The sequence below is a fragment of the Daphnia magna genome, linkage group LG2 (assembly GCF_020631705.1).
Source record: "Daphnia magna isolate NIES linkage group LG2, ASM2063170v1.1, whole genome shotgun sequence".
In the NCBI taxonomy this organism is placed as follows: domain Eukaryota; kingdom Metazoa; phylum Arthropoda; class Branchiopoda; order Diplostraca; family Daphniidae; genus Daphnia; species Daphnia magna.
The window spans coordinates 6,259,672-6,285,090 of record NC_059183.1 but is presented as its reverse complement, the minus strand read 5'-3'; the positions used below and the strand labels follow the sequence as shown (position 1 = coordinate 6,285,090).

The 25,419-nt window shown below is 36.3% G+C and overlaps 1 protein-coding gene and 1 long non-coding RNA gene across 8 annotated transcripts; one reads left to right on the top strand and one right to left on the bottom strand.

Annotated features, from left to right (window-relative positions):
* On the top strand, positions 1-25,419 carry LOC123470224 (hrp65 protein-like). Of its 6 annotated transcripts, none has more exons than XR_006643867.1 (10): positions 1,312-1,472; positions 1,675-2,010; positions 2,076-2,297; positions 2,356-2,526; positions 2,586-2,825; positions 2,891-3,077; positions 3,144-3,448; positions 24,337-24,465; positions 24,667-24,738; positions 24,820-25,419. XR_006643867.1 is itself a non-coding variant. In XM_045170247.1 (8 exons), exons 2-8 carry the CDS (start codon positions 1,678-1,680, stop codon positions 4,320-4,322), a joined length of 1,674 nt encoding a protein of 557 aa, XP_045026182.1. In that variant the 5' UTR covers positions 1-17; positions 1,675-1,677; the 3' UTR covers positions 4,323-6,203. The 6 variants fall into 6 exon arrangements, 4 of the variants coding, with proteins under 4 accessions (XP_045026182.1, XP_045026184.1, XP_045026183.1 ...); XR_006643868.1 differs by having other exon boundaries at positions 24,794-25,419; XM_045170247.1 differs by lacking the exons at positions 1,312-1,472; positions 24,337-24,465; positions 24,667-24,738; positions 24,820-25,419 and adding exons at positions 1-17; positions 4,107-6,203.
* On the bottom strand, positions 19,630-22,981 carry LOC116917441. Of its 2 annotated transcripts, none has more exons than XR_004391143.2 (7): positions 22,041-22,981; positions 21,777-21,973; positions 21,548-21,705; positions 20,424-21,483; positions 20,175-20,336; positions 19,903-20,099; positions 19,630-19,846 (listed from the first exon to the last, which is right to left on the bottom strand). It is a non-coding gene; the product is annotated as an uncharacterized LOC116917441 (long non-coding RNA). The 2 variants fall into 2 exon arrangements; XR_004391144.2 differs by having other exon boundaries at positions 20,428-21,483.

Here is a 25,419-nt window from a genome sequence, read left to right as displayed (position 1 = left end):
GAGGCTGCTGAGATCAGGTATATAGCGTTTCTAGCGTATTGTTGTTAATTTGCCACTTGACGCGCCCCTGGTTTACGGCGGCTTTTTTCGCGAACCCGATTTCTGATCTTGCTCCTCGGAAAGTGCTGCACCAAGCGGAGATCTGATTGCACTAACAAGAGAGATAGAGTTTTCGAATACTTGCACCAAGCGGATGTCTAGAGAGTTGCATTTGTAGTGCAAGAGATCTCCGCATGATGCAGCACTTTCGGCATGGTCTAAGATTAGAATCTAATCTGGAATCTAATATCACCATTAGATAGATCTAATCTATGACTCTGCTTTCGGAGGGAGCGAACCCGAAAAAGCCTTAACAATCGGGTCCGCGAAAAGTGACGTGGGGCGTGGCTTATTTAAAGGCGTTTACCATGGAGTACTCAAACCATGTAATCTATGACTCCGGCCAAACTACTCCTGTAAGTCCTGCCTCACGTCACTTTTCACAAGCCAAATTTTTCCGATCTCGCTCCTTCCGACTGTGCTTCACACGGATGTCGGATTGCACTAACAAGAGATAGCCTTTTTGCATTCTAGTGCATGAGATCTCCGCGTGGTGCAGGTAGATCGGAGGGAGCGAGATTGAAAAATCTGGGCTGCGAAAAGTGACGTGGGGCGTGGCTTATTTATAGGCGTTTAACATGGAATACTTGAACCACCTAATCTATGACTCTGCCCTTCCCTTTCTTACAAACTTGAGGCAAAGTAATAGATATTGTTGGACGGTATAACCTGATCTAACTACTCCATGTTAAAACCCTGTAAAAAGCTACACCCCTGTCCAATTTTGAAAGCCAGATTTTGATGGGCTTACCTCGCACAACTAGGGCTCTGCCCCGATTACCTGAAACTTAGCTTACTAAAGAAACTGGCGCGACACACGTAAAAATTATTTTTTTTTAGCTTTTTCTTTCAGTTGAACGCCAGTACATTCCGGTAGTAAGCTGGGTCTCAGGTAAACGAGGCTGAGCATACGCACAACGGTACAATTCTTTGGTAAGGATTCTGGTACCGTCTGATTTCTAGCATTTAAATGCAATTTTTGGAAATGCTTAAATCTATTGCCACGAAAGATGTCGTTGCATGACGATCAATGTCTATTGCCACGACATCTTTCGTGGCAATAGATTTAAGCTTTTCCAATTACAGCCAATCAGGGCCGATCCCTGATAGGGGTTCAAAAATTTTCACCCCGAGCCCCGAACGCCCCGCCCCACCCACCGAATTTGAAAACCCGATTGGCAAAATGCGCCCCGATTAGGGTTGGGGCCGATCCCTATCGCCGACCGGCGATCCGATAGCTAAATTCCAGCTATTGTGGATTAGACAACGTTGCAAGCATTCGTCGCCATTTCTTGATGTGTTGACTGCGTTTTGTCGTTCGTGTGTTTGAAGGAATATTAAAAGCAACAAATTCTGGGTTTCTCAAGTCAAATGTGAGATTTATAAATTTATTGATTAAGAATCACAAGTGGATGTTGCGTGTTCTAAACGTTTCCCCAAATACAGCTCTAATAAGTCGCAGGGTTTGGTAGAAGTGTCACTATCTGCTGTTTCCCTACTTAAGATTCAAGAATAATTTGTAGACTGAACCATTGTAACTGAAGCATCTTTTTCTTTTTTCTTTTGCGTATTTAGAACATGCAGAAACTAGAAACGGCGAGTTCGGAAAAACTAACTAAGGAGAGTTCTCCTGTTTCAAATGCTGTCTCTACGCCTTCCATATCTACACCCCAAAATTCTGTCAATGGTACTGCTGCCTCTGTGGGAAATAACAGTGGAAGAGGAAAACGTGGAAGTGGTAGGGGTGGCATAGGAAGAGGGGGACAATCAGGGAGAAACAATCAAGGAAATGGGAAAAATGGTAACAACGTTGGCCGGTTTCAGCGTAATACAAATCAAGTTGGTCAAAGCCATGGTGAGAAAAAATGGGAAGATAATTCACATGGTAATGGGCATCAAAAACTGTCAGAGGTTAGTTAAATTTAAAAGTTCCAATCTTTAAGTTAACACATGAACACTGTTTTCAAAATTGAAAGGATCGCCAATTACTAGAGAAACTTGCATCACTGTCCAATTCTACTGCTGATCTACCAATCAGATCCTTTACAGAAACTAAATTTTCAGGCCGCAGCCGTCTGTATGTTGGAAACCTTGGAAATGATATAGTGGAGCAGGATTTAAAGGAACACTTTTCTGCATATGGAGAAATTGCAGAAGTCTTCCTCAATAAGGAAAAGGGATTTGCTTTTGTCAGGCTGGCAAGTGCATATTTTTGTTCATTACACGGTGGTTTGAAATAATTTAAAAAATTCACAGGATTACCGTTCCAATTCAGAAAAGGCAAAACGAGAATTGGATGGGAAAGTTTTGAAAGGTCGTACGTTGCGCGTTCGCTCTGCTCCACATAGCGCCGCTATTCGTGTGAAAAATTTGTCTCCCTTCGTAACAAATGAATTATTGGAAAAAGCCTTTTCCATATTCGGAGATGTAATTATGTGCTTTCCATTTTAGTGTATGTCATCAATTTTTACATTTTTCAATTACAGATTGAAAGAGCTATAGTGGTTGCTAATGAGCGTGGACAATCAACGAACGAAGGTGTTGTTGAATTTGTGCGCAAACCAGGAGCCCAGGCTGCAATTCGGCGTTGCACCGATGGCTGTTTTTTCCTAACTTCGTCATTACGTCCCGTTGTAGTAGAACCAATGGAACAATTAGACGATGAAGATGGATTTTCAGAACGCGCATTTGCTAAAAAAACTCCGGAGTTTACTAAAGAACGCGAAGTACTTCAAATAATGTATTCTTTTCAATTTTAGTTTTTAACACAAAGATTTATTGACAATTATAGACGGGGCCAAGGTTTGCTGAACCTAATAGCTTCCAGTTTACTTACGGTCAACGCTGGAAGCAATTGTTGGAACTGTATAAGCAAAAAATGGATGCTGTTGAGCGGGAATTGAAAATCGAAGAAGATAAGTTGGTGTCCCAGATGGAATATGCTCGATATGAACATGAAACCGAACTGCTTCGTGAACGTAAACAATGGTTACTTTCTTTTATCGATAACATGACAACTCACAACGCTATCAAATTATTCGTAGAACTCAGACTACGTGAGCAGGATCGCGAGAGACAAAAACGTGACTGGGAATTGAAAGAACGCCAACACGAAGAATCCAGGTTACGAGAGGAGGAAACTCTTCGTCGACAACAGGATGAAATGCAGCATCGATTGCGCCAGCAGGAAGACGAAATGCGTCGGCGTCAACAAGAAAACAACATGTTCATGCAAGAGCAAAACACAGATGGAACTCCTCCAGATTTTCGTCGACCTCTCCAACCTCCCACATTTGATCGGCCAATGATGGGTGGTAATGGACCTCATAATCTCATGGATCTGCAAATGGTATGTCAATACTTTTCAATTTTTACCAAGCCAACAGGCCGCTTGCAATCCTGTTTTAATGTAATACTTCCGATCAGCCTCAAAGATCGTTTCTGTTTTCTGTGTGGGTCAAGGTTCATTTGATGAAATTGTGGAATAGGGAATGAACCAACGAAGGTTAGGGTTTATTGAAAACCCTTTTGATAAGACTTCCATTGTTTTGTAGGCCTCTATTGCAATCTAGACCAAAGTTCTAATTTAGGACAGTAGGGTTTACCTAGATAGAGAGAGCACTACTACTTGTTTGAAATAGGAAAGGTAATGACCAACATGAATGATTGAAACTTCGAGAATTTTCTTCTGAAGATTTGTCTTGAAATTGAAATTCTACCCAGTATCCCATGGGGTCAAGGGTATTATGCGCATCGGTTTATTATGGTTGTCAGTGTAGGGAATCACATTCGGTGAAAGAACAGCCATTATTTTGACGAAACATCTTGGTATCCTTAGAAGTCTTCCTTTTGTTTTTTCGATGACTGATCGTTGTCATATATATATATTTTTATTACCACTCATAATCTTTGATTCTTATTGGGAGGGGGTGGAGAACACAGCTGTGTGGCTCACAATTTTTATCATAAGACTTATCGGGACGTCCCTATGTTGTTATCTAATTAAGGAAAATAAGCCGTTCCACAACTCCTTTGAACAGCGGCCTTTGGAGCCGCCACCGATGTTTAACAACATGCCCATTGGGGGTCGTATGGATGGTCCCAACAACAACATGGGAAACATGCCACCCCGCGGGCCACCTCACGGAGTTTCTGCTCCGAGGTGGGGCCGACCCAACGAACGCGATCGTGAGGATTTTCTGGTAAAACGTCGCCGTTTCTGAGAGATTGGTTATACTATACTCTCTGACTTACTTTCAGCCTATTCTTGAAAGGCATCAAAACAAATCTCGTGCAAACCTTAAAAAAAAAAAAAAAAGACAAGAAAAAAAAACCACGAAAACAAACATTTTTAAAAATCATTGTGTTCCTTTTTCTTTATTTTTTTACGACATTAAATCTCTGCTTGAATTAGTTCCGTTTCTCAGGTTAAATCTGAGACAAGCTATTGTCTTTTTCTTTTCTTTTTTCTCTCCCTCTCTCTTTCTCGTTTTCCCTCCTTTTTTTCTGTTTTTTTCTTTTTTTGTTTGATTATTGCCTTTTTGTAAGTCGTTCGACTCTTGGTGTTTTGATTTCTTAATTGTCCTCACTTATATCTGCCATCCCAACCAATCCAAACTAATTTTTAAAACATGACTTTGATTGGTTTTGTTGGTAAAATGTGTACTACACACAAAATCGATGACCTGTCGAAGATCATCTTTCTTGTGTGCTTCTTCTTTCAAAAATATAAAAAAAAAGAAAAAAATCTTTTTACAAACAAATTTTTACGCCAATGGCATAAAGGTGTTATACGGGGGATTGACAACTCAAAGACGAAAATTACGACACTTAAAATTTTTCCTCACCTATGGTGATTTCATCAAGCGTACGAGATTAAACCTCTTATGATTGATATTTCCAACATCTTGTAACGGTTGCCAACCCCATGGCTTCATGTATTAGACATTTGTGTATGACTAATGTCTATGCGCAGAAATTGTTCTTTTTAGCAAATATCAGAAGCCCTTCTAAAAAAATGTGTTTGCAAGTGGCTAAGCTGCTTTTAAAAATCTTTTTGTCCTGCTCGTACTTTGGCTTCGACCAGATATCGCCACTCCTTGATTTTATACGTAGGTTACCTTGATCACACCATAGGATTTAAAGCTTCACAGTGAAGAAAAGCACTGAATGCTCATGTCTTCCTCAAATGACGTCAGTTGCACATCAGCTTGCAGATGAACTGTATCCTATTGGAATGTCATTTGAGGTTTTTTAATTACTTCTAACCTGTTTATCGGTCTCCGTTTTTTTTTTCTTCCCTTTTATTTCACTCCCGCTTGTCAGTCTTTGGGCATTTTTCTGTTTACTTCACACCCCTGAATTTTGTGTTGGGGGTAGCTATATCCATTTGTTGGCATTGGATGGAAAGACACTTCAGTGCTAATCAAAGCACTTGATGTGTGCTAGTGAAAAAATGTTTTACTTATTCAACGCCATAAAAAAAAAAAAATAGAAATCTGGTCATTTGAGACATGTAAAAATGTCATCTTTTCAACAAAAAAAAAGTCTAATTTAAGATTCTGAATTCTTGAGAGATTGGCATTTTCAAAACTGACTGATTTTTGCAACAGTTGCCGACCCCAGATGATTGCCATTACTTATGTTGAACGCTAAAGTTTCTTGCAAGCCATAAGACAGTATTTGTTTCTCAAATAAGGCGTTGTATGGTGAACATTATCATTCATTCTCAGGAACGAAACTGGCTTCTTTCAGAAGGCTGGAGTTTTTTTTGCTTTGTTTTACCTATGATGTAGAAAAAAGAGCTGCACCTGGGTTCTCCAGTACAAAATTTCCTGTACGTACAGAACGCAACTCGATTTTGCTTAACGAACAATTAAAAAAGGAATATGTTTTTCTTGCTGGATTTTCTATTTGCCCTGATTTGAGGAAAATGCTTGGATCAGGTCCATGCAGCAGGATTTAAAAAATGCATATTCCTCCTGCAGTTTTTGCCGCTGTTTTGATTTAGCAGAAATGTTTCAAAGCTTGTTGTTTGTCTGTGGAACTTTTTAAACATTGAATTTTCAGACAATATCTGACATGGAATCTATTAACCTGTGAAACAGTAACCACTACGACGACCTTATTGCGTGGAATCTGCACGAATCGTGTAAGTTGGCGTGTTTTGATAAGGTAGAGGACTACGAATAATTCTGTACGTGCATTTAAAGAACATTGATAGAGAGTAAAATAATTTAGAGTTTATTCTGCTAATTTTCTGTGGTTCGTGCAATTAACGTAACAAAGCGAAATGTAAGTCGGAATCGGTCGGAATGAATAGTAAGTATTGGTGGAATGGCAACTCGAGCCCTAAGTGTACGTGATCTACAGTTTTGGCTTAATGTCAGTATTCTAGCCAAAATTCAAAATGATTATGAAATCCTTTAGGAAACTTGAAAAACGGCTTATGTTTAACCGTGGGAAAGAAATTACGGTGTTTTTATGTTAAACGAGTAATTTTCTTTGTACTACGTAAACATTCAGATTTAATAAAATAATAATAGTAATAATAAATCTTCATAAAATACGAAATTCTTCAACTAATTATAGTATGGTAATAGTACGCTTAACTGATAGCCAGTTTGCCTCACTCGATGTTAAATTAATTGAAAGATACGTAAAAGTAGCTTAAAGCATTCATTTGTATCCTGACAGTAGACACCAAACTAGATAATGGTGAACTAGGAAAACAAGTGGTCTTTATTTGAGGCAAAATTTCTCACAACAGTCGTAGCCTATAAACCGGGTGGTCTAACCATAATATGCTACCAATTTCACGTCATAAATAATTTTTTAAAAGTAGTGTTAGCAAGGTTGGTAACAGTGTCAGGTTATCCCATTACATTGACCTTTTATATTCACAAGATTTAAAAAGATGAAATATTGTCGTCTGGGAAATATTATAGCGTCATTGCCACTGGCGTGTTACGGTGTTAGGAAGGCCAAACTGTTGTCGACGTGGAATATTTTCTAGAAATTCTGATTGACGTGTAATCCCGTTTAATCTCATAACCTCTGGACACGTAAAATAAGAGCTCGATATTTGAAATAATAGTTAAGACAAATTACCATTTTTACATGACGACGAATTTTTAATTTCATTAAAAAAATCTCCAATATTACTGATGATCACGAGGCATAAAGTTTTTGTGGGAAAAGCGTGCTTTCAATTTTAGTACAATGGCCTCATCATAATGGGAAGAAACATGGAACGTAGTTCTTCTTTTCACAATGTACTTCGAATCAGTTTTATACAATACAGAAACCGTGTGTAGTTTAGTAGCTAAAATCACTAGCTACCAAACTGTACGTTTTGGCCAAATTTGGTCATATTTTAATTCCGGGAGAACACAATATTGTTAATTGTTTCAATGCCCTAACTTTCCCCTACGATGTTGGAATCGATTGCCAATCCGCGGGTAAGTATAGAAAAATTATATTGACTAACATTATTTTCCGTCTGATTACTAGAGAACGTTTTTCTGTTAGACCATTGGCTCACTGTGACAGGAGCGGGCACAATCTGACATCTCAGCAAACTTTATCCGATTGTTGACTGGAAAAACCTGGATTAAGCAGAACCATCATTTCACTATCAATATATGAGACATCGATTGCCTTTCTCAGTTCTAGAATAGATTTTGTGGAAATGTACTACGTAATTGTGCTCTGTGCACATTTTTCCAACTCCTGGACAGGAAAGATTTTGAAGCCTGCTCACGAGGCAAAGTTCTTTTGTATAGTCTAGCACAACAATTTAGTTGTGGTGCGTATGAGATGCGTCATTTAGTGAATTTTGGTGTTATAATTAATGTTGGTCTTCATGATGGAAGCCAAAATAAGTGGAAGCCGTTTCAAAATCTTTTCTGTACGCCCTGTTCCAGAATTGTGTGCACTACCTTCAGATTTTATCAACACGTCGAATTATGCAAATAGTGTAATCTTGCTGTGTCATCTAATCATCAGCAAAGGAACTTAAAAAAACGTGTTGGTTTTTTTGCATTTGCCAAGACTTTCGCATTATCAGCCTATTAAAGAAAACAATTTTCACAACACACAAAGAATTTTTAAAATTTGGTTGTGATATATCCGAGATTAGTTATTTGAAAATGTTGAAGATCTTAGAATTCGATTTTTTTATTTTTTTTTTTTTTTTTTCTCTCTTTTTTTTTATATATTTTCTACCTATGAATCAGTGACTAGCCGGAAAGTTGGCTGGAGTTTGTCTTTAAATTTTGTGTCGTCGATGTCGTCTTTGTTGGTTAAACTTAAAAAAATTTAACAGAGGCGGAAGTTCAAACAGCCTATTATTATAGCTGTCCGCTGAACGACAGAAACAATTATTTTAATACTTCCCTAAACATTACACTATATCAATTTTTCCATAATGCTATAGAAATATAAACGCTTACGGAATGGCGAAGTTAGATAGTATACTTTTATGCAGTGATCAGCCGAATCAATTTTGATTTATAGCATATTTTGATTTAAATCATGATTTGAATCAATTTTCCATTATTTTTGATTTTTAATTTGAATTAGTTTTTGAAAAATAATGATTTTTGATCTTGATTTCTCATTTTTTTTACAAAATTGATTTTTGAAAAAGAAAATTATTGTTTAGTAAGAATGGGCTCAGATTGGCTCTAATCGGGGTAAACGAACCGCCCCGCCCCGAAAAAGCCGATCGGGGAACCTCTTCGTTCAACGGGTTGGGGCGGAGTGAAATTAGAATTTGTGTTTGATTTTCATTTTGATTCGGATTTTTGAATTTTGGTTGTAGAATGAATTGGGTTAAATGGAATTAGATTTTTGATTTTTAATTCTGTCGACAACGTGATTTTGACGGCATTTGATTCGAATCAAAATTTTAAATGATTCGGCAACCCGATCACTGGAGGCAATGACGGGCATAAAATCTTGTAGCCTATTAATCGAAAATTTTAATTCAATAAAGTAAAACGCTTCTGCTCTTAAACTAGAACGTTCAACCGGGGGTTGTCGACTCGTCATTTGGGTGTACGAATTAAAAATGAACGCTTACGTATTTTTCATATTTTTCCTTTTTTCATATTTTTGTATTTTCGATATTTTTTTTACATTTTTTCAAATATTTTCGTATTTTTTCATATTTTTTCATATTTTTTAATATTTTTCACATTTTTTCATATTTTCCAGATTTGCTAAATTTTGTGAAACTTTTTTAGATCTTTTTTTACATGTTTTTCATGCTTTCTTACAAAAACAACTCTATTTACCATTAAATAATTAAAAATGAACATTTTCTTCAGCAAATGAAGCCTAAAATTTAATTAACTGTAAAAGAAAAGCAAATCAGCACCGGGACTTGAACTTCAGTACCGTAGAATCTCTACCCCATATCCTAATTGCCTTAGTACTATAGTTACCGATTTCGATAAAATTTAATAGTGGGATAACAGAAAATGTTAGTCGTTTCACAAATAAAAAAATAAAACAAAAAGAACAAAAAAAAAAAGAATAATGAATAAAAATTTCGAAAATTAAAATTTTGGCCTCCTAAACCGTCATTGACGGTTCGTCAATAAAAATTATTGCGGGGCGCACTGGTTTATCCAACAACCCAAACCGACCCACCCGAGCCGACAATTTTTTCGAAATTTGATTTTGAATACCAGATAAACTTTGATGTAATGTTATTGTTGACCTGCGCCATCTATTACCTGTTACAGTTGGAAGGCATATGTTCGGTCCATATCAAAATTTTGTAAAAAAAACAAATTTTTCAGTGTAAATCTTATTTTTGGTAGGCTTCTTCTATTTTACCTATTTCCGTTAGGATCATAACTGCGCCCGTATGAGCATTTCGATATATTAAGTATAACTATTGCCGATTTTTCAATTTTTTAATATATTTTAATATATTTTAATATTTTATCATATTTTATCATATTTTTTGTATTTTTGTATTTTTGCTTAAAAATATTGGGGTGTATGAATATTTTTTGAATTGACAAACCCTCGCGTTAAACCTGTATTTACTGCCAGATCATGATGACAAAAAGATTATTTTTGTTTTCTTGAAAGGATATAGTGATAATCACTAGCTAAATTTCTCCATCGACGGAATACAACTCAACTCACGATTTCGACATTTTAAATCTGTCGAAGAATTATAATTTCCATTAAACGTGCTAATAGCAAATTTTAAAAAATTTCTGTTGAAATCTTGCTGGTCAAAATAGCGGAGTTAATAGCGGCTACACATATGCAAAAACTGTAACGTTAGATTTACAGGAAAAGTGGCCACAATAGGTGCGTTTTATCGTCAACCTGTAGTTGAGCTGCTCAACTTTTTGGTTGACCATAAAACGGGTTTTACGTTGTTTGAGTAGAACTTTTAGGTTAAACTACGCAGTTAACCATAAAACGAAAATTGATCTCAACATATGGAAAGCTCCTCCTCCTTTCCCATCCCTTTCAGAAATGCTTAATTGTAAATTTGATAGAAATAAAAAAAAAGTTGTTTTAGGAAATAACGGTGTCTGTAAATTTTTCAAAAATATTTATAATAGTATTACGTAGTTTATTGAAATTTGCTAAAATGTTTTAATATATTGATTTAGTGTGAGTAGCAGACGTAAAACGTCCACATGAAAAATTTGTAGCAACAAAATGCAGATAACTCAATTTCTTCAATGTCTATTCAGTAGTTATTTACTTATCTCTAATCTCAAATTTCTGGAATGGTAATAATGTAGGAATTATTACCAAGTTTAAAATATTTTTTTATATTTTTTTATTTTATATATATTTATTATTTTATTTAATATTTTACCTCTTGGCCTTAAAACACCTTCACACTTTGTATTCATTGTGATAGGAAAAAAATTACAAACGTGTACCACGACCCACGTGCCACGTCCCTATCTAAAGAAAGCCGTCTGCTGTGATGGCTTGAACAAAAAAAAGGTTGCCAGATTAAATAAAATAAGAATTATTATAAAGTGGGAGGGTCAACCAACTTGAATTTAGTTCAACCACAGTCTGGACTGTGGTTGAACTTTTGTGGTTGAGCTCGAAAATTTGGTCGAGCACAACTTTGGTTGAACTTTTTGTTAACCATAAAGCGGAAATCGAGCTCAACTGTGACGAATTGGTTAACGAAAAAATACTGATTGAGCTCAATTTAGGTTCGGGTTGAGCTAATAAAAAGTTGACGATAAAACGCACCATAAGAAGGCAGGTCTATACACGCTTCCAAACATACTACTAAGCGCTACTAAGTAACCGGGGCGTTTTCCGGTGCCCCCAGAATTGCGCGAGTTCAAAATCAATGTATCCCTATTAAACTCCAAATGACTATGTAGTTGACCTTAGTTAATTTAATTTCTTATCATACAAAATATAATTGACAAGCGAATGCGACGTCTAAGATCGAAGAACCCCGCAGCTTAGTTAACAACCTAGAATAATAAACCGATTTTCCATGTGGTCTTTTGATTTTAGGATTACTCTTTTCCGCCTATAGACCACCGATTTTCAGAAGCCATGCAAGTGCTATGTGCATTGTTCCCTATAATCTTATTGCTATTGTGAATCTAACTGAATTCGTTTGTATAGCTGGCAAGTAAACAAAAAGGTAAATATGTTAACTAAGCCTTACGCTTGATCTTCTGACTCCAGCGCAATTTTTCTTTTCCACTATTTATAACACAAATTATGCGGAGTAATAATGCAACGTGATTTTTTCGGTCTCTCAGTAGTATCATAAGGGTACCAGACCAAAAGGACAACGCCTTTGATGTTTCGTTTTGGCGTCTTCGTGCAAATGGTGCAAACCCATTGGAAGATCACTAGATTGAAACAGATTCTTCAGGAATGGTTTGACACATTCACCAGTAGAGAAACCTTCTAAATGTCAATTTTCACGACAGTTAAAACCTTGAAAATCAGTGAAAATTAATGCTTTGAAACGATCAGCGGAACAAAAAAATTCGTAACCTTCCGTTTCCATTTCTAGTCTCCCCATGAAAAAGACAATTATTCATTATTCCAAACGCTACTGTTAATAAAATATAGATTTTCAAGCAAAAAAAGAGCCAAAAATGAATCCCAGCTAAACAATATAAGGAAATAAAAGTTAATTTTTACATGAACTGCACAGCAACGGAAGTTCCATCCTATTTGTGCACATTTGTGCACCACTTTCCCTGTGCTTTCTTGAATAAGAAAGCACATTTCTTAAACAAGAAATCACATTTCTTAAATAAGAAAGCACATGGGAAGAGTTGGTGTAGTGATAATTGTGCACTGATAACTACGAGTGGCCGTAAGTCCGAAAAATTTGAAAAAAAAATTGTGTCAGGTACCTTATTCATTTCCTAGCTAAAAATGAAATTTCATAGCCTTACAGACATTTTTTGGACATATTTTCCCAAACTGCACAAGCCACTCGCCGCCATAAGAACCCATGCTAAAATGGTTCGGAAACCCGTGGTGTTCGGATAATTTTGGCACCTTCTGTATATAGAATTTTTTTGTAGCAATCGTTTTTAAATATGAGATTTTTATAGATTTTAATATAATTTTTTCGTTTTCATATTTTCTTGTTGATGTAAAAGATTGCTAATGTGATTTAGATGTATAAGTTTTAGTGCGGAGAGTTAAATGACCATTTCTACTTTTTATTCCGTGATATTTGGTGGAAATTTTGAAAGATTTGACATTTGGATCGATACTGCGGTAGCTGTGGTGCTTCCTCCAGACTCGCTGGGAATATCCAGTTTTCAGGACATGCTGCTTAGTGAATAGGGCAATGTCACACGACTTCTTATTCTCCCTCTTGGAGTACCCTGTATAAAATTTGCCAAGCTGTTTGTCAAATTGGCGGCAATTAAGCATTTCACGGTCCGATAACAAAGGTATCAAGATCTGGTCAAACAGCTAAATAGTCCGGTAGATTAATTTAACATACTCCATGTGTACCGTTGCTCGTTGCTTTTTGGTTAGCTTTTCTACTTGCACAGGTGGTTCTAGGAACATCTTCAATTGCAGAATATCAGAACAATTGCAAAAAAATCTTAAAAACAATTGCGTGTATGATGATAGAAGGATCGATGAATTATAAAATATTTTTAAGTTGTATAGTATCCGGCAGAAAAGAAGTACACTGATTTATTTTGAAAAAGCCATCTGTGGGTAGAAAATATTAATTGTTTACTTTTTTGAAGAGAGGTCGGGCGGGTTTGGCGCAAAATCATCATTAAGGGTAATGGGTAATATAAGTCCAGAAACCCTTTCTTTTTGCCCCAGGGATTAAATGTCTTTAAAAAGTGTAGACTATATTATCACTAGACTCCTTTACCCCTAGGCTAACAAGAAAAATTTCTGCAATACAAAACAGAGTCTTTCCATTAGGGGAGGGTGGGGCTAGTTGGTACAATTTTTTAAATTTCTTCTCTGGTTTCTTTAATTTTTCATATTTTGACACCTAAAAATTGTAAAAGAAAGCTCAGATAACCAGCTTTCTCGTGCTATCTTTTAATTTGATCTACGTTGAAGAATTCTTATCGAAATCAACGTTCAAAAAGCTAAAAAAATTTGCCTACATGCCCCACTAACGGGGTAAGTTGGCAGTGGTAGTGGGGTAAGTTGGCCCCATGTATTTTAAATACGGATTTCAGTGAAATGTTGATGTTGTAAACAAACTAGAATAACATTACAATAAACAAAAATCCTATAGTTATTTTAGAGTGGGAAACTCAGAAATAAGTTGTGATAACTTACATAAGGATTAATAGCCTTAAATGCAAAAATAAAAAATAATATACATAATTCAGGCAAACATTTCACAGGTGAACATCGTATAAAGAGAAACACTTAAAATTTGCCAAATTTTGGCCTTTAATGCATACCACTGTTCACCATAAGTCATATCTAGCAAAAATTCGACTAACAATTCCCTGACATTTTGACAGGCCATGTACTATACATATGCATGTATAATGCCTATGCCGACATGCCCCATGTTGCAATGTATCAACTTTCCCCAACCCGGGGTTTATTAAAATAAAAATTTTTATTACTCCTTTGTAATTGATTAAAACAAATCCATTGTTACAGTTCGATAGAGGACACAATTTTCTATAAAACTAATATTTTTAAAAATTATATGCATACCAAGAAAAGATAAAATTGATGAATACCAAGCACGCAACTATTGTGGATTTGACGCAAAAAATTTCGTTATTTTCTATTTCCTAAACTATTTGGGATAAATTCATAAAACTTTGCACAAATGTGCGCACGATAAACATCTTTGACTATGAATTATTTCAATAAAACCTCTTTCACACAATTCGTCTAAATTAAGAATTGCAAACTTGCCCTCCTGCCAACTAGCCCCACTCTCCCCTACTCGTTATTATCATTATCGGGTCAGTTAATCGGGTAGCAAATAGAAACACAAAATTCTTTCCATCGGTATGCTAGCTATTTGCTAGTAAATTGTTAGTTAAACCACTGTGTTGTGTGTTGTTTATGGGATAGGTTTCCGTCGGCGACGCGGGAGATCCGCGTTCTAAGGTTGGATGACACAACTGTTTACAAAATTATTTCGGTCCTGAAAATAGTGTAATTGTTTAATAATAAAACAATCATAAAACATATAAATATTTTATTATAAATTTTAAATAAAATATATATCATTAAATATTTATTTCATTGCATCCGTTAGCTAAATTTGCTCTAAAAACTAATAACGCAATCAAGCTTTAAAAGCGGTGAAACCAATCCTATTTCGAGAACGTCCACTTTCTCCTTTAAAGTAACGGATTAGCGTTGTAGTTCCCGAAGTAAAACTAGATTCGATCGCGTTAGTTGTAAAGTTTCGTGTACAATGGATGCGTGTTTGTCCAACACATGAACCACCGCTTAATTCTGGATTTCAATAGCATTGATCTTATTTTTGAGTTCCAGAAGATCTGCTTGGGTAATGACTCAAAATAACAATTTTCGTGCATTGCCACCCAAATTTAGTAAACTTCTTTTCAAAAGACTCACTCCTGAAAAGGTTAGGGCGCATGTTGAATGTCTTGATTTACAAATCTTCAAAGTCTCATTCAGTAGCAACACCCCCATTTCTATCCCCCCCCCCCGCGAAAAAAGTAGCTGCATTCCTCCAAACTGTGTGTACGCCCGTTTTGCATTCCTCGGAATCCGCCACAGCATACAGATTTTCTGGGTTTAGTGCTATCCTTTGTTTAGATGCCTCGTGTATAGCACTTTTAATGCAGTCATTGCGAGCTGGCGAGCTGGCATTTCATTACCGTTAGTTTGAGACCGGATTGGGTCAAGCAAAACAGCACCAGGTGGAACCATTGCACGTGACTTTCGAAATTTGGTGCACAAGCCACAACAACGTCTAAATAGACGAGATATGACGTCCATTGTAATCATCCTAAGATCCCGTCCATTGCTCGTTGGAATGAACTGGGACCATTGATTAACCCATGCGGTAGCACTTTAAATTGATACAATCTATCTGACGTGCTAATTGATGTTTTTTCTTTATATTTTTTACGTAAAAATATCTGGTGATATCCAGATTGTAAGTCGGTTATGGAAAGTATTCTGATCGTTCCAATTTGCTTAGAATGCCAATAAGTCGTGATAACCGGTACACGTCTCTGATGATCACTTCGTTGAGGTCGCAGTAGAAAACACAGAATTTCTACAAACCATCTTTTTTCTTAATCAGAACTGCTGGTGGCATTTAAGGACTATAATAAGGTTCCATGAGGCCCGTATCGAACATGTATTCCGATAGATTTTGGATAATCTTGCGAGCTTTTCATGTGCTGGAATGTGGTCTTTGACAAATTAGTGCTTCTCCTTCCTTCATATTTGTTTGATATTCCACCGTTGAAAAATATCCGATGGGTTTGTCATTTGCCGCAAAGTAGTCAAGTAGTTTTTTTCCCTGGGTGTTGCCAATTTGCTATCGTTCTGTGGGATGTTTTCAGTAGTTGTTTCATCGAAGTTACACGGAACCACTCCGTCTCTACATGGATGTATAGTTCTTAGCGTCGATCCTTCGTCTAACAAAACTGGAACAGAGGAGAAATTCGTGACTGGAATCGACTGGATGTTATCCAAAAGCATAGCATGTCCTACGGATAGTGTTTTTGTAGTCAATAATTTTTTTACAGGGGATGAACAAGGGCATGGCAGTTGGTTCAGCACAAAGCGTCGTAGAAACTGGAATCACTGCCAAAGCTGGAATCATGCATATGGTAATAACTATAATCTTATGATATTTTAGGAGTTGGATTATTGGTCATGTGATTCCTCAAGCGGTAGTTCACCCGATGTAACTAACATTTAAGTGGGTGTATTCGATCTGAAAAATTGTTTGCTAATGTTGTTCCGTTGGCAAGTACTATAAGACCATGCCATTGCTCCGGAAAGTAAGTGTGTGTTTCAATAAGTCTGGTGATATAACATAAATGGCTGATCCTATACCCACCACTGTCATGGTTGTAATGTCCCCGCATAAAACCTGCTCTTTAATTAGACACGACACCTCTGCCTGACGCCTGACTCCTGACTTTCCTTCAAGTGGAGGCTGTCCGTCTTTTTATACGGTAAGACAGAGAGCAGAATTTAAGGTCAAATGAGGTCAGACGTGTTCGAAATAAAAAGTTAGGCGGAGGATAGCTAGGTTTACCGTTGAGATAATAAAATTAGAAGGGGGGTCATTCGGGGCAACAACCTTAGGGTCAAAACGGGGTAATAGCTGAGAGATAAGGGAAATAAAAAAAGCATGTTCAATTTGATCATTTAAATTTGATTTAGTCGGTTGATCCTGACATGGCTCCCCAATGTCCAAATAGATTGTATCTCACAATCTCTTTTCTCAAAACAGTACATCATCCAGTTGAAGGGAGATGACAACTTAAACAGAAGTATTTGATGAACATTATTGCGTTGGTCTTCGTTACAATGGATCAAGTTCATAAAGCGACCGCCGCAGGACAATCGACTCAGATAAAATGATAATTTTTTTACTTGGAACGAAATACGGTGAAGAAAACTAATTCATCTACAAACGAGTAGTGACGCGTACGTCTGAGAGCGTGGAGCTCGGTGTGGCTTGTACCGTCGAAGAAAATATGTGCACCTTCAAGCGTGGAGCTTGATTAAACAAATCTGAATGAAAAATGTTTAAACCTAGACGGTCTCTTCAAAACAGATTTACAGGAACAAAACAAATAATTCGAAAAAGGAGAAGTCACGCGGACGTCTATGATCGCGGAGCTCGGTGTGGCGTGTTCCGTTGAAAGAAATTCGTACCACCTCGAGCCCTGGGCTCGGTACAAATAGAATTGCCTCTGTACCAGGTGTGCTTAAACCTAGAACACCGCTTCGCAAACAGAAATATCAATAAAGGAAGAAACGATGTAATAGCTTCAATAAAACGTCGGCTGTTCTAAGTAAAAAAAAATTGAATTGTTTATCATTAGGATGTTCTGTTTAGTTTGAAATGGAGGTAGGGGAAGGATAGAAGCGAGGTTGGTTGACTTTTTGCCACAGTCTATATAAATATCAGGGATGTCAAAATCTAAGGGAACTAGCTTTAGGTGAAAAAATTCTGTAAGAGCTGGTGGGACTTAGATAGTTGTGAAATAAATTGGATAGGTTTCATTGGCAATATTGATCTTCCAATGTCGGCTTTGTCGAGTTTCCGTGCGGCCTTGGAGATGGATAGTTAGGCGGCTGGGAAGACAAGCACTCGCCTCCTTTGCACGAAGAGCAATGGCACTTTTGTGCAGCGTAGACTGCTTCGTTTCGTAATTTTGGCCACGGCCGATTAGATTCTGTGATTTTTTCGGCTTGGTGTACAGCGTGTGAGGCGCGTTGGTCGTCGCCTAGCGCCGCGTATTTTTTGTTATTTATTTATTTAGGGAGAACTCACAGTTGAATGTTTCCCTCTACCCGGGTAGTTTTATGTACAAAGATAGGTTGATCTCATTCCATTTGAAGGGCCTAGTATAAGATCGAGTGTAAAGGCTGCACTTGGTCCAGATGTTTCAACCCGGGCTGGTCGTCGCAGTCACCGAGGTGGTCGAAATTCACGACGATTTTTTGTTCCTTTCTCTTTCTTGCTGTGATGCCTCACTCCTGACTCTCCTTCAAGTGGAGGTGGTCCCACTTTTTATACGGCAAGACAGAGAACAGAATTTAAGGTCCAATGAGGTTAGACGGTTTCAAAATAAAAAGTCGGGCGGAAGACAGCTGGGTTTACCGTTAAGGTAAAAAAATTAGAAAAGGGGTCATTCGGGGCAAGAAACTTAGGGTCAAAACAGGGTAATGACTGAGACAAACTTGCGGTTTGATCAATTTTTTTAGTGAACTCAAACTCATCATGGAATGAGTTGATCGCACGATCAACTCTACTTACAATAATTTTGAGTTCGCTCAATCTCATATTTGCGATCAATTTTTACGTTTATTAAAAATACGTCATCTAGCGGGTAATAAAATAAACATGCCGAAATTTCTAGACCTTAAAATCGTTGATAAATGAAGAGACAATGAGACATAAAACTTTGGTTCTTGAATCACCTTTAATTTTTTATTTACCATTTATTTAACATATTGTTGTTCATTTTTAAGAAAAACAACATTTCAAAATGTTTGTCTGTCAACCAGTGTTTCGGATTTTCTAAATTTGCCGGATTTGACTCAAATCCAAATCATTGCGTGTGTTTTGAAATCCGTCAAATCCAAATCAAATCCAAATCCAACTCCAAATCCAAATCATTTTAAATTAGAGAAAATCCGATCCAAATCCGATCCAAATCCAATCCAAATCCAATCCAATTCACAATCAATTGTTAATTTTATGATTGCAACATGTAACACATAGTTACATACAAGTTCTTCTACATATTTCTGTGTCAAGGTAAAAATTTTTAAAATTTCCTTTAAATTTTTTTACTTTAATCCCTAATTTAATATCAAATAAAAATCCAAGACTTAATTGGATTAGTTTACTTTTTAATAGAAGTTTTGCTAAAAAGTCTGTTCGACTTTTGATTTCTTACAAAATCCATATTTTTTTAAAACTATAATAACAGGTTCCTTTAGATTTCTCTAGTTGGATTAAATCTTTTTATTTCTGAGTATTCTGACTGACAATGGTGAAAAGAGCAAAAAAAAAGAGTTAGCCACAATTCATCATTTGTGTTTGACAGGAGTCACAGGACTCATAAGTTTCATATTTCGCTGAGGAAATCACGAAATTTTTCAATCTAATAAAACGGTAAAGAGTAAATGTCTGGTCTTACAGAGGATCAAGTGCAGAGTCTGCAGACGACAAGAAAGGTAAATACTAAACAGTGGCTGGGTGGTACAGGAAAAAAATTCTAAATTGGAAAAAATCCGAAACAGATCTTTATAAAGGATTTGGATTTGATTTGAAAAAATCCGGGTTTTTTTTGTGGGGATCAAATCCGATCCAAATCCAAGCCATTGAAAAATAAGGCAAATCCAAATCTTTTAAAAATCCGGGAGGATTTGGATTTGATTGGATTTGGATTTGATTTAAAAAAAAAATCCGAAACACTGCTGTCAACTATAGTCGTTTGGGGTAAATATTAATCCCCCTTGACTAAACAGCCTCTCGACTGCGGCCGAAGATGACAAAGTCACGTTATATCGCCTAAAAAAATAATGAGATTACAATGTTGTTACACACAGTAACGTGTTGTCACATACTTATACATCTTCATAATCGTTGGATAATTCCTTAGATCGTCGAAATTCCCACATAACTTCTAAAAAGTCTCCACTTCATCAATAACTTTGGTCTTAGTATTTTTTTGTAATTGATGCAAAGAAATCCTTAGTACATTTTGGTTTCTTTTCCGGGCTAGGATCTGAAATTGACGAACATGTTCCGTCACTGAACTCATCTGAATTTTCCAAATAAATATTATGAAATTTACTTTCTTCAAAATTTTAAATATGCAACTGATATAATAGCATACGATTTGGTCTCATTGGATATTCATTGAAAGCGAACGTATTCTCCCTTTAGTAAGTTTTTGGCGCGTCTAATTTCATCTTCATTATCCAACCAGGACAATTTAAAGAAAGGATCGGTAAGTGTTGCCAAATGAAGCTCGTTGTCAGCAAACATATGTTCAAATCTGTACATATTTACAAAATCATTATTAGTTATCCATTGAACTATGTGGTACTCTAACTGGAGTAACAAGAGATTAAAATTAAGTTACCTACAATGGATCGCATCAAGAATTCCAGTTATTAGTGACTGGCAGTGTGTGATTGATGCATCGTCTTGCAGCTGATTTTTTTTTTAAAGAGAAATTGTGGGAAGGAGATAACCCGAACCAATATTCTTTTCCCCTTGCCATTCATCTAATGCTTCGGTAAAATATCACATTACTTTGGTATACTCCTTTAAGTATTGTTCCTGGTTAGGGATAAACAAAGTTAAACTAAGCTCATGAAAAAATTTCTTCATGCATCTATTCTTCTTCTTCAAGAGCCAGACAATGCACCGTATGGCGGAGTATTCAGATTTCCATCTTATCTCGTTTTTTAAGATGAACAGTTGTCTAATGTGGTGCATTATGATATAATGTCAGAATTAACAAAACTTGACTTAATTCTTGAAAGGTTGGATCAGGAATCTTCAATATGTCAGCCTTTGCAATTAACCTTAAAATGTGGCAGGCACATCTGCGATGTAGCGGCAGAGTGGGATTTACATTGCTTGACAGATGGTCTTCCCTGATTCGACCGTCGATTAGGTCTCCAATTTCGAAATATAACAATTCTTCTTCTTCATCACTTTGTTCGAAATCGTCATCTTCATATTTTGGCACATTTGATGCCTCACTACTCTCATGGAACGCCTTTACGAAGTTCGAACCGTTATCGGTTGTGGCTCCACGCATTTTGTCTATAACTGAGTACTCCTTATGGAGGTTTTCTATTATAGTTGTCAGGACATCATAAGTATGTTGACCTTTTATCCGGCGGATGCGAAGACAGGCACTTCTTCGCTTTAAGGATTCGTCTACAAACCAATGGATAGTCTCACCGATATATGATCTTCTGCGTCAATGCCTCAATCGTCGTTGCTGCGTCTGTACAGTTGCTTAACACATCAATCAACTGTTGTCTTCGTTCAGTGAATTCCAACTCTATTTTTTTGGTGAAGAATGTGCGTCCACGTAAAACTAAATTTGGTGCGAGACTAGACACCAGTTGCTTGAAACCCGGCTTTTCAACAGTGTTTATAGACGACACGTCTACAATGAGGTAATTCTGAAAAAAATCATACAACAATTCAGAATCAGAAAAACATACATCGAGTAATGTTGTAACTTACCACCACCCAACTGTCAAGGTTTTCTTGGATAATTATTATACCTTTATTTGCTGACAAAGAAGTCGAGAGAGTAACTGTGTAATTACTCTCAGACGTTACATGCTTGAAGCATCATCCCAAAGTTTCACGTGGCCAAGTTCTTGAGTTGGATCATGTTTCTGAAAATAAGGGAAACACTGAAATAGTTATCATATGTTACATGCATTATGATTGCAACCAAAAATATTACCAAAAAATGCCTTTTCGCATTATGTCAAGAACAATGAGAAACAACAAGCAGTTTGTCAGTGCCATCCTTTTTTTTCTTTTGAACGTAGCCAGAAAACAGACACCGATACAGACTGGCATGTTTGCCAGTGACATTCCCAACAAATAAAAAAAAATATTTCAGAAATTACTAGCTTCTTTACAGTGGTTGCATTCATGCTATAGAAGTACAAATATAAATGTGAAAGAACAAAATCAAGTTTATCGTAATATTACAAATTGTTACCTGGCATTTTCATGTGACACGTTGGAATTGGGATCACTATTCTCATTTTAAAAATCGCCCTGAACAGATAGCTCGGAAATTGTGATCGTTAATCTAATTCAATTCCCTGTCAAAGAGTAAAACTGAAATGTAAAAAGACAAAATACCACAGAAAGTACTACGAACAGTTTGAAAAACTTATGACAGTATAATTATTAAGCCGAATTTAGGAGTAGAATTATGGGAATATAGTTCTATATATTATCAGTAGATGGCGTGAAATAAGAAGCGTTGAGTTCCAATTTAAGTTGAGTTCGATCAGAATTTTTAAGTTTGATTGCGATCAAACTCATCTCAAAACGAGTTAATCGATCGCTAATTTTTTTAGTTTGAGTTTGACCGTGATAATAAATTTATTTCAATCACGGCAAGTCTGGACTGAGAGATAAGGGAAATAAAAGAAGCACGTACACCGTTTGAATTTGATTTGGGTGGCGGATCCTCACAATATATGGGGATATCCCTTGAACGTCACTTTGTCCTGAATTGGACGTCCCATGGACGTAACAGTCTTCATCCGTTGGATCGTTGGGATCCCTGGGACGAGCTGAGCAATACCTCCTTGATTGGTCCCACTTAGATATATAGAAGACGAAAACAGTCTTATCCCAAACTCATAAGAATTCTTCATTCCTAGGACATCCCGTTAGAGTCATTATAGTGTCAGTTTATTTTTCGTTCCAAAAATGGATTAGTGGGATATCCACACTATATCCTTTTATCGAATTTCCTAGACATAGCTTTCCATTTCAAATTCAGTCCCACATTTACGTCCAAAGGATGTCAAATTTACAGTCCCTTCAAATTAGAACTGTTTGTTTCCAACCGGACTAGTAATCGATATTATCCTAAAAGCCACGCTTTGGGATTGGGGACTTCATCTCTAAAAATAGGGGTCGTAAAATACGCCGTTGTTGCAAAAAGGAAAGATTATATTCTCCTAAGCTATTTATTTTTGGTGAAAGAGTGAGCAAGAGTCCTTTTTGTCTGTTCTGTTCACACCTCCAAGAATGAAACAAGTCGACATCATGATATATTAAATAAGTGACAGATAGGGGTCAGTCCCGAAACCCGACCTAATACCGGAAAATAGTGGGGCGATGCTTAAACAATACATATACATTACTCGCCCTTAATGTCCGAACACCCATTGTTTTAGAGCTTTTTACATGGGTTCTTACAGCGACGGGTGTCTTGCGAGGACGGTTAGTCGGGATGGAAAATATTGACGCATGCTCATGAAACTTTCGTCGATCGTTAAGAAAAGAACGAGATATTTTTTTATATTTACTTGTATGTTTTTATCAATAATTGTTGTTGAGTAGAATGCTAGTAAATATGACGTAGTTATCTGAAAATGAGCATTGTAAACAAATTGAATTGAAAACGTTGCTGGAAAAATTTCTTATGAAAATATTTAAGGAGCCTAGTACTTACCCTTAACCGATTTGTCATTGACCGTATCTAGAAAAGCGTGATTGAAACATAATGTGGGATGTCAAATTTAAATTTCTTAGAATAATTTAGTATTTTTCTACTCCAACTTCGTTTTTCAGCACTCGCTTTTTGCCTTCATCTTAACTCAAAAGACATTCATTTTCCTCATTGTAATTTGTCAAATCTGTAATCAACTTGAATTAAAAAAAACAAACAATAAAACAAGGTCCATACAGACTGGCCCGGATTCAGATAATCACTCCATTTGCAGTCTTACTGATCTGCCTAAGTAAATATGCAGTATTTTAGGCCTAACGTAATATAAGAATTATAAGCTATGCCAGGAGAAGTAGCCTTTCTTAATTTTCGTATAAAATTGTAAGGGCAAAACGGCAACAGTTTATGTTAAAAAACTAAATGTTTCTCTTAAAGTATTTGACTTTTGTTTTATTTATTTGGAATTTAAACATTCAACTACCACTCAAAGGATTGGAAATGTCTGGTATTTTTATTTCTCCTGATACGATGAATGATATTTTGAGCAATTTTATCCTTCTGCATTTCCCACAATCTATGGAGGTAATGTACTTTTGAAAAAAAATCTGTCTAAAACACTATAATGATAGAAAATGAGAAGAGGGAGGGTAAAAGAATAGTGTCTATACACCTTCACCCCATTGGATAATCAAAAGTGATTGGGAAGTATTCTAACAAATCAGACATAATGTAGCCACAATGCAACTGGAAAGCCTAAATAATTCTTTACCAAAGAGAGCACTTTCTTCCCATTGTGAACTTTTCTAATTTTTTTAAATTTCAGATGATGAATTGGGCATAAAACACATGAATGTGTAAACGATGCTCATTTTGTGCAAAGAAAGCAGAAATTCCTGGTGGAGCCTGAACAACTGGATTGGGATGGATTTTCATTGTGAGCTTACACCAAAAGGTGATTATAAACAAAATACTTACTGAATCAAAGATATAGAAGAAAATGGAGCTGATTTATGACGCCATGACTCTTGTCAGCTAACTACTATTCTTGAAAACTGACTGAATTTTTTACAGTATGTCAGCGAAGAATATATTATTTTGTAATAAAAACTTTCTACTTATTCTCGCAGCAAAATAAGATTTGCGTTTTCTTTAGGATGAACGCTAAGGAAATTGTTTAGTCAGCGTCACTGATCCTGTTTCGTAATTACTCCCAGTGCTCTTTCTGGTAAGAAATTTGAGTAATAGTGACAACTTCTGATGCTTATTGCATTTGTCTTTAGATACACAATTTTTTTTCGCTTAATAGGAAGAATTGTGATGAAAGACAAAATATCTCGTAAATTGGTGCAGTACGAGACGCGTTTCGTAGAGGTGGATTTTTTCCATTTTAATGTTGAAGCAACGCTGCAAATAATTTTTATCGCTTTTTAATACTTCAAAAATAGATTTTTTTACGTGAAATAACCTATTATATTTGTTTTCATTACTTATGATTGCATTTACTATCTCCTTTCAATTTATTTATCTTTTAGTGTATAAGAATTGAGACATTTTCCATACATCCATGTTTACTTGCTACCAACCTTAACGCTTTATTATGTTTTGGTTTAAGGGGTAAGAATCCATTTATGATCTGCACATAAACTGTAGGTGAATAATGGGCAAATTCGCTACTGTTATATCCCTTATGCTTATATTGCATGTATACTTATTAATTCACGGAAGATATTGAATTGATTCCTACCTCTTTTGGATCAATCTTAATATCTACTGGGGGGAGGTTTAGCACGGCATAAAACTGGACAGATTATAACGTCTGGAATACATAATTACGATATTAGTATATTGTCACAGGAATGTTGTATTTCTCACAAACAAGAAGTAATACAACAAGCGATGACTTAAA